At 43.2% G+C, this 9,555-nt stretch overlaps 1 protein-coding gene across 1 annotated transcript; it reads left to right on the top strand.

Moving 5' to 3' along the window:
- The first annotated feature begins 1,941 nt into the window (after positions 1 to 1,941).
- On the top strand, positions 1,942 to 9,555 carry LOC109907734 (renin-like). Its single transcript, XM_020505900.2, has 9 exons — positions 1,942 to 2,168; positions 2,528 to 2,681; positions 2,825 to 2,948; positions 3,069 to 3,187; positions 3,405 to 3,601; positions 3,710 to 3,832; positions 4,154 to 4,298; positions 6,280 to 6,378; positions 8,941 to 9,555. The coding sequence occupies exons 1-9, from the start codon at positions 2,092 to 2,094 to the stop codon at positions 9,100 to 9,102; spliced, it is 1,200 nt and encodes a 399-aa protein (XP_020361489.1). The 5' UTR covers positions 1,942 to 2,091; the 3' UTR covers positions 9,103 to 9,555.

Here is a 9,555-nt window from a genome sequence, read left to right as displayed (position 1 = left end):
TATTTTGTCTCCAATGTTTATTGAAAACATATCAAATGTGCATAATGAGCACTTGTTGTCTCTCAAATACAACGCTACAGTTGTCAGTTAGTTAGGGAATTTCTGCCATATTAGCACTGACATGACATCAGTCAAAGCATTTCAAAATTAGACATAGTATCAAGAACAAGATAAAAAAAATGAACTGAAACGAGCCACCTACAATTCCCCACATGACAGATTCTTGTCATTGTTGCTAGCTACAGCACCTTCAGAAAACATTCACTCCCTTTGACTTTATCCACATGTCATTGTGTTCATGGGATTGTGTCAACAATCTACCCAAAATGCTCTGTAAACTCAAAGTGGAAGTCAAATTATACATTTTTTTATTAATGGAAAATAAAACACTAATATATATTGATTAGATAAGTATTCAACCCCTTCAGTCAATACATGTTAGAATAACCTTTGGCAGCGATTTGGGGTCTTTTGGGGTCTTTTGGGGTAAGTTTCTAAGAGCTGTGCACACCAGGATTGTACAATAATTGCATTGTACGATATGCACATTTTTGTCAATATTACTTTAGTGCCTTATTACAGACAGGATGTATGTTTTTGATTCCATTTTACAGGCCGCCTTCTCTTCACTCTGTCCTTTATGTTAGTTTTGTGGAGTAACTACAATGTTGTTAATCCATCCTCAGGTATCTCATATCACAGCCATTAATCTCTGTAACTTGTTTTAATCACCATTGTCCTGTACCTTACACCCTCTCTTGATTATTGACCCCTGACCCTGACACTGAGCCTGCCTGCTGTCCTGTACCTTACACCCTCTCTTGATTATTGACCCCTGCCTGCCTTGAACTGGCATTTGCCTGCCCCTGTTTGAGGAATAAACTTTTGATCCCTCAACACTGTCTGCACCTGGGTCATACCTTAAAACGTGATACTAGCTTAGTATCTAGTCTGAGGTCCACAGCACAACCCCCGCAAACAAAGTTTAGGATTTGCTCCATTTCCTACTGAGTCTGGACTATTGATTTGGAATATTTCAGAGACAGGTGTTGTCTTGTCCCCATGGATTGGTGTACTTACTTAGTGCCTAATAATCAATAACCTACCGAATGAGAGTAGAGTTTAGTTGCTAGCAGTACAGCTTTGTATTAGGAGAGTGTAAACAGACAGGTGTGAGTGGTCTCTACTCTGCAGATACGAGCTGGAAGGGTATGGGAAAACTCCACTTAAGACAGGGAAGATAAAGGGAAATCATTGCAGCATACAATGTCAAGTTGGAGCAGATGCAGTATACTTTAGCAGAAAGGAAAGAGATGGCACTTTAAGTTAACATCTGGTCTGTGATGTTTTTACAGTCCATTTCACTAGGTCTTAATGTATTACTGCATCATCTGGCAATCATTGCTTTCAGATCTTATAGCTACTTTCCAGATTTCACAGGGCAATTTTCTGTCTCCTACTGTAAGCCTGGGTGATCCCTGTCAGCACCCTCTCCTACTCCTCTACCCCCCCCCCTACAGCTTCACCCCCTACAGCTTCACCCACTCCTCTTCTCACAGGCCTTCACCTTTGCAGCTATGATGGAAGCCCAGCATGGCTAGAGAGCGCTCTCTCTCTCAAACCCTTACGTCCCTGCTTTCTGTATCCAATATGTTCCCAGTGGTCACAGTTTAAACCTCTCTCTGGGACCCGTTTGTCAGGGGAGTGCTGGCTGAGGGAGGGAGGGAGGGAGGGAGGGAGGGAGGGAGGGAGGGAGGGAGGGAGGGAGGGAGGGAGGGAGGGAGGGAGGGAGGGAGGGAGGGAGGGAGGGAGGGAGGGAGGGAGGGAGGGAGAAGAGGGTTGTTTTTGGTGGACACTTCTAGGGAAACTCCGAGCCAGTGGCCTTTGGGTCAGAACTCATTGAAGGAGTGAAGGAGAGATGGTATAAAAAGAGTAGACAGACAGTGAGAAAGAGAGAGAGGGGCCAATCTTTCAGAAGATTGGATATACAACCAGCTGGTGTGCCCGGAGGAACGATACTAGGATAACTTGACTAGGATAACTTGTGCGTCTTCTCAGGGCCCGTACACTCCTTCGCTCTTCAGAGTCTCCATGGCCATGCTGATGCATTGCTGGGTGTGTGTGATTGCTCTGTCACTGACGATGACCACAATCAATGCCTTACAAAGGTAACCATTTTTTTTGTGTGTCTCACTATATGAAGTCTACTCTGCAATGTGTTATGGTCATCTGTGTTATGTTCCTACGATGTAATGTTACCTACGATAGACAGCAAAGGAGGTTGAATGGATACTTGGGTGTATTTTATCCATTTAAACCAGCCTCTTTTGCTTAACTAACTCAATAGAGAATGTGTATTTTTGGCAGAGCTGTAGAAACAACAATGTCATACTGACACGAGGACACATGGTCTTATATCACCAAATGGTCCATGATTGCAGACTGGATTGTATAACCCCACCCCTGGTCACTCCCTATATATCATTCTATTGGATGGTCTTTCCTTACCATTGTCCTCTCTGATCAGGATCAGTCTGAAGAAGATGCCCTCCATAAGAGAGACTCTGCATGAGATAGGCGTGTCCCCAGCCCAGTTCTTTGCTGAATTGGCCCAGAAAAGCAAAGATGACCCCTCCACCAGCAACGGGACCACCCCCACCCCCCTCACCAACTACCTGGATGTGAGAGACCACCTGCACACATTGCACTGACAACACATAGATGCAATTGACATTGGATTAGCACATAAATGAGAGGACACGAAACCTATGCCCAACTCAGTGGTGTAAATGATTCATTGCTTCCTCTTCTCTCTTCTTCTCAGGCCCAGTATTATGGGGAGATCAGTATTGGTTCTCCTGCTCAGATGTTCAATGTGGTGTTTGATACAGGCTCAGCCAACCTGTGGGTGCCCTCTTACAACTGTTCCCCTCTCTACACTGCCTGCTGTAAGTACACACACACACACACACACACACACACACACACACACAAAACATGTATGATTGCGTCACCAGAGATGATGATGTTCCCGGATGATTATGACTCAGTGACCTTTGAACTCTCAGTTACCCACAACAGATATGATGCCTCCAAATCCCGAACACACATAGAGAACGGGACAGGTTTCTCCATCCAGTATGCCTCTGGAAACGTCAGAGGGTTCCTGAGTGAGGATGTGGTTGTGGTGAGTGTAACGCAACACCTCAACAGGAAAACAACCTTCCTTCTCTTTCTCCTAGTCTGTTTCCTATCACCTATTTGTATTGTCCTTTTTAATGATCAAATTTGGGAAATAATAGTAGACTTGCCCATAAGTAGTGGTCTACAGTAGGATCATCTCACTGGGGGAAAACCTTTATCTAGGTATTATGGAACAACATCTTACTCTGTGCTTCCTCTAGGTGGGTGGCATCCCAGTGGTCCAAGTATTTGCTGAGGTTACAGCCCTGCCTGCCATCCCCTTCATCTTTGCCAAGTTTGATGGGGTCCTGGGGATGGGCTACCCCATCGTGGCCATCGACGGCATCACCCCCGTGTTCGACCGCATTATGTCCCAGCACGTCCTCAAGGAGGACGTCTTCTCTGTCTATTACAGCAAGTAGGAGATATCACTATCACTGTTCATATACGGATTATTTCTCCACATACACAAATAAGTACTTTTAGAATCTGTGAATTAGTCCAAAATATGTTTTTCTTCTCTCAGAGACCCAATGCACAAACCAGGTGGAGAGCTAGTGCTGGGAGGGACAGACCCAGACTACTACACTGGTACCTTCAACTACATGGGCACCCGTGAGGCAGGAAAATGGGAGGTCAACATGAAAGGGTGAGATGAGAAAGTTGTATAGGTCTGTGTGCATGTTGTCTGTCGCTCTGTGTGTCTGTTGGTCTGTGCAGGTGCATTTGCATGTATGTATGTATAGGTGGAGGCAGGTAGCCTAGTGGTTAGAGCGTTGGACTAGTAACCGGAAGGTTGCAAGATCAAATCCCTGAGCTGACAAGGTGAAAAGCTGTCGTTCTGCTCCTTATCAAGGCAGTTAACCCGCTGTTCCTAGGCCGTCAGTGAAAATAAGAATTTGTTCTTTAACTGACTTGCCTAGTTAAATAAAGGTAGAAATAAACGTGTGTAATTCTCTTTCTCTACCAGGGTGTCTGTGGGGGAGGAGATGCTGTTCTGTAAGGAGGGCTGCATGGCTGTGATTGACACAGGCTCCTCCTACATTACAGGCCCTGCCTCTTCTGTGTCTGTACTGATGAAGACCATTGGAGCCACAGAGCTGGCAGAGGGAGGGGTATGTACATCACAAATTGGGCAGATTTGATTATGCTGCTTGTCACCTGTCTATGGCCCAGTGACGTGAGCCGGCAAAAGCTGTGAGGGAGGAGTACCCACCTCAAATCAAACAGTAATCTGCGCCGCTCGGTCATGTTGGCAGCATTGTGCATCGTCCATAAAATATATGTTTTTATTTTTCTATCAAAAGCAATCACCTTTGCATGTGAAAACATCCTATTCGTTACTCCACGTGCTCCTACGTCACTTCTGTTTTGAGCAGAGAGCCAACTTCTCAGTGGGCTTTGAACGGGGCACCTGGCCTGTGCTCTGGAGGCAGCCCTGTTTCAAAAAACAAATGCAAACAACCGCGCAACCGCGCAAACAACCGAGCAAAACACGCCCAGATTAATTGAATCCCCTCAGCCAGTCTCTTAAAGGGGCAATCTGCAGTTGAAACAATAATAAAGTATTTCCCTGACACTGTTTCCATAAAAAGCTAAGGGATTATCCTACAAAAATATAACCCCTCAAGTTTAAACCATGTTTTGAGTCTATACAGTGTTTGTTTACATTTAATTTATTTACAAACATTGGAATAAAACAAGGTTATATTTTGACTTCTGATGGGATATGACATGAACTAAGATCATGAGGCATTTATAAGTAAAATGCTTCAAGAATCAATGGGTAGGACCTACAAATTACTAATTTATAACTACAAAAAATGTATGTAGCAACTGCAGATTGCCCCTTTAACCTATCTTATCTTCAGAGGGGTATTCCAGAAAGATGGTTTAACAAATGCAGGATTTCCTGAACATATCCGTCTTGTCTTAATCAGCTGAGGGAGTCCCGGATTTCTTGGTTCCAGAATGGCTGCTTCTCTATTAAGTTATTAGGCCAAGCGAAGTGCAGATTGGTTGATCTGACAACTGGCAGGTTGTAGGCAACATTCAAAAAGGTCCTCATTTCGATGACAGAAAAAACGATAGAACTGGAGTCAAAAGACAGAGCCCAATATTTCACAAGTCTAGAACAAGAAACAAATGTGACAACATGCAATGAATATGATCACATATTTACCAACGAAAGTAATATATCCGCGACAGCAAAAGCCAGAGGGAGCCTCGCAGAAAATTGGAGCCAGGGTAAGTGCGCAAAAGAAGTAGCACGATTCCAATATCTAAGAAGCTTAGCTTACACACATGGGTAACATGTTTTCACTTTATAGAACACGTTTATTGTAACATTGATTCTATAGCACCAATGACGTTGGGAAAATCTGCAGGATGAATTAGGCTGTTTATCATGTTGCCTATGTTTATTGATTTTGAGATTAGCAGAGCTTCCCTGGCAGTCAGCCTACTGTACCTGCAATTCTGTAAAAGTCCTCCTTGATCATATGGACAGCTTGATGGCCAGGGAATGCAACAAAGACATAAAAAAATAGCTCAGCATCGCCCATATTGTACCTGAAACTTCCAGTGGGAAAAAAATCGCAACGCAATACACAGAGTTTGTATAGTCAAAGCAAAACAGCGTTGGGTTACATCTGCTATATATGGGTTGAGTAAATTGACCAGATATATGAGTGATTGTGCTGAAAAACGATAATATTCAAAGATAACATCTTCAGAATGATCTAAAGGATCTATTTTGAGGGCCAATAATTAATTTACTTTGTAAAGCACGGCAAACAATGCAGGCTCCGATGTCAAGTTGATTTTCAAAGAAAGGACAGGCCATAGTGACAAACAGGAATCTGATTTTACGGATAAGTCCCGTATTCGTTCACCAGCATAGGCTAAGATCACGTAACCTAGTAGGTAGCAGATTCACTTCAGCGCATTTGTTGCTATGGTCTCTGATCAGGCTCTCTTTCAAGCTCTTTCTGGAGCCGTAAATTCTGGTTTGACAAACCTCCTTAAGTCACTAATCCGGCTTTCTGGAATACCCCTCTGGAGTGGACTAAGCTGTGTTTTTTGTCCCCTTTTCAGTACACTGTGAACTGTGACCTGGTAAAGTCCTTACCCAGTGTCACCTTCCACCTGGGAGGCCATGAGTACTCACTCACTGAAGGAGACTACATCTTATGGGTAAGCAACATGGAAACGAGCACGACTGGGATACAGGTACAGGGTGATTGTCTTTGATACCTTCGCAGCTATTATGTCATGTTTATTTTGGACTTATACCATGGCAATGTTGAATACTCATTTCTGATTGGCTTAAAGGGCATTCTAGAATGTACATTATTTCCCTATAATGCACGGTATATCAGCACGGCAGAATTCAATGGCTAGTTCATTCTCACAGCAAAAATTTAATTGAAAACATTAACGTTATTGCATTGTTGAATTTGATTTTCATAATAGCAAGCTAGGACGTATGGTTTGGTTAGATGAACTCGCAAGTCTGTTTGTTTGGTTACCAAGTCAACTACTACAGTAAACTTACTAGCTACTTCATAGATGTTGAACACGCTTACAAAAACAATATTGTAGTTTTGAAACGGCAGTAAAAGTGCAGTAACTGCAGTCAACTGTGGTATTTTGGACGCGATAATAGCAGAATAGTGTAACTGCAGTTATTACTGCACTGCAACTGCACTTACACTGCAAAATTACTGCAGTAAAAAAGAACAGTTATTTTGGATGTCACGAGTCCGACCGAGGGTGGCTCACCTTCCCGGTCGGGTGGCGTTCGGCGGTCGTCGTCGCCGGCCTATTAGCTGCCACTGATGGTCTTTCCTCCCCCTACTTGTATGTTTATTGTTAGCACCTGTTAGGGAGTCATTAGTGGGGCTTTATTAGACAGCCGGCCCGCCTGTTTCTTTGTGCGGGATTAATTATTGTGACCTTCGGTTCTGTAGTAGAGGAACATGTTTGTTCCTGGTCGTGTATTCTACTGTACTATTTTCGTCCTCCGTGTTTGGGGCATTTGGTTTTGAGCACCCAGTGTTGTGGGAGTGCATTAAAGAGCACCGTATTGCACTCTCCTTTCTAGGTAGAGTGTATGTCTATGGTTGCCTAGATTGGTTCTCAATTAGAGGCAGCTGTCTATCGTTGTCTCTGATTGGGAACCATATTTAGGCAGCCATATTCTGTGGGTACTTTGTGGGTGATTGTTTCCTGCCTTTGTGTTCTCTGCACCAGATAGGACTGTTTCGGTTTTGCCACGTTTGTTATTTTGTGTTTGTGTAGTGTTCATGTTATCGTCTTTCATTAAACATGTTGAACACGAACTACGCTGCATTTTGGTCCGAACACCTGCTACACCTCTTCAGACAAAGAGGAGGAAATCAGCAGTGATATTTACATACAGTTAAATTCGGAAGTTTACATACACTTAGGTTGGAGTCATTAAAACTTGTTTTTCAACCACTCCACAAATTTATTGTTCACAAACTATAGTTTTGGCAAGTCGGTTAGGAGATCTACTTTGTGCATAACACAAGTCATTTGTCCAATTGTTTACAGACAGATTATTTCACGTATCACAATTCCAGTGGGTCAGAAGTTTACATACACTAAGTTGACTGTGCCTTTAAACAGCTTTGAAAATTCCAGAAAATTATGTCATGGCTTTAGAAGCTTCTGGCTAATCAACATAATTTGAGTTAATTGGAGGTGTACCTGTGGATGTATTTTAAGGCCTACCTTGAGACTCAGTGTCTCTTTGCTTGACATCATGGGAAAGCCTAAAGAAATCATCCAAGACCTCAGAAAATAAATTGTAGACTTCCACAAGTCTGGTTCACCCTTGGGAGCAATTTCCAAACGCCTGAAGGTACCACGTTCATCTGTACAAACAATAGTACACGAGTATAAACACCATGGGATCGTGCAGCCGTCATAATGCTCAGGAAGGAGACGTGTTCTGTCTCCCTAGAGATGAATGTACTTTGGTGCAAAAAAGTGTAAATCAATCCCAGAACAACAGCAAAGGACCCTGTGAAGATGCAGGTACAAAGTATCTATATCCACAGTAAAACGAGTCCTATATCGACATAACCTGAAAGGCCGCTCAGCAAGGAAGAAGCCACTGCTCCAAAACGTCCATAAAAAAGCCAGACTACGGTTTGCAACTGCACATGGGGACCGTACTTTTTGGAGAAATGTCTTCTGGTCTGATGAAACAAAAATAGAACTGTTTGGCCATAATGACTATTGTTATGTTTGGAGGGAAAAGGGGGACGCTTGCAAGCCGAAGAACACCATCCCAACCGTGAAGCACGGGGGTGGCAGCATCATGTTGTGGGGGTGCTTTTCTGCAGGAGGGACTGGTGCACTTCACAAAATAGATGGCATGAGGAGGTAGGAAAATTATGTGGATATATTGAAGCAACATCTCAAGACATCAGTCAGGATTTTAAAGCTTGGTCACAAATGGGTCTTCCAAATGGAAAATGACCCCAAGAAATCTTCCAAAGTTGTGGCAAAATGGCTTAAGCACAACAGAGTCAAGCTATTGGAGTGGCCATCATACAATTCACCCAACTTATTGTGGGAAGCTTGTGGAAGGCTACCCAAAATGTTTGACCCAAGTTAAACCATTTAAAGGCAATGCTACCAAATACTAATTGAGTGTATGTAAACTTCTGACCCACTGGGAATGTGATGAAAGAAATAAAAGCTGAACTCTATTTGTGTCTGCAGCAATCTCAGTTTGGAGAGGACATATGTAGCGTGACTTTTAGGGGTTTGGATGTGCCGCCCCCTACTGGCCCTATCTGGATCCTGGGAGCCAACTTCATCGCCCGCTACTACACAGAGTTTGACCGTCGCAACAACCGCATAGGCTTCGCCACAGCAGTCTGACAGGATCCGTAGCCACCAAGCTTTCACTCTCTCTTGCTCTTACTCTTTTTTTACTCGCTTTGTCTTTGTTACTGTCTTTTTCTATCAGCCTCTATTTCTCCCTTACACTCGAACTATATCATTCAGTTTTTCTTTCTCTCTTTTTCTGTGACTCTTTATCACAGAGCCTGCCCTCTTGTCCATATATTTTTTACAGTTCTTGCATTCTGCCATGTCAAGTAATAATTTTGATTTCAATCTGTGCCAATTGCACTCTTCTACATAATTGTTTTTAGTTGACGATAATTGACGTGCTGATACCAACACTGGACTTATGTTGTGTTATATACTGTATCACATGGAATGCTGACTTCACACAGTATCACATTGCAGCACAAATCCTCACTTAATGTCCGACCTCATATCTGCATTGTCATGACGTAACACGAATAAAGCTTGTTTAATGGGAAAGTC

This window comes from Oncorhynchus kisutch, linkage group LG17, assembly GCF_002021735.2.
Source record: "Oncorhynchus kisutch isolate 150728-3 linkage group LG17, Okis_V2, whole genome shotgun sequence".
NCBI classification, from domain to species: domain Eukaryota; kingdom Metazoa; phylum Chordata; class Actinopteri; order Salmoniformes; family Salmonidae; genus Oncorhynchus; species Oncorhynchus kisutch.
Note: the sequence above shows the minus strand (reverse complement) of the source record. Positions and strands in the feature narration are given on the sequence as shown.

Coding starts and splice junctions, on each gene's coding strand:
- LOC109907734 (XM_020505900.2), top strand. CDS start 2,092: ATGGCCATGCTGATGCATTGCTGGGTGTGTGTGATTGCTCTGTCACTG. Junction 2,949..3,068: donor CCCTCTCTACACTGCCTGCT/GTAAGTACACAC, acceptor TTGAACTCTCAG/TTACCCACAACAGATATGAT. Junction 6,379..8,940: donor AAGGAGACTACATCTTATGG/GTAAGCAACATG, acceptor TTGTGTCTGCAG/CAATCTCAGTTTGGAGAGGA.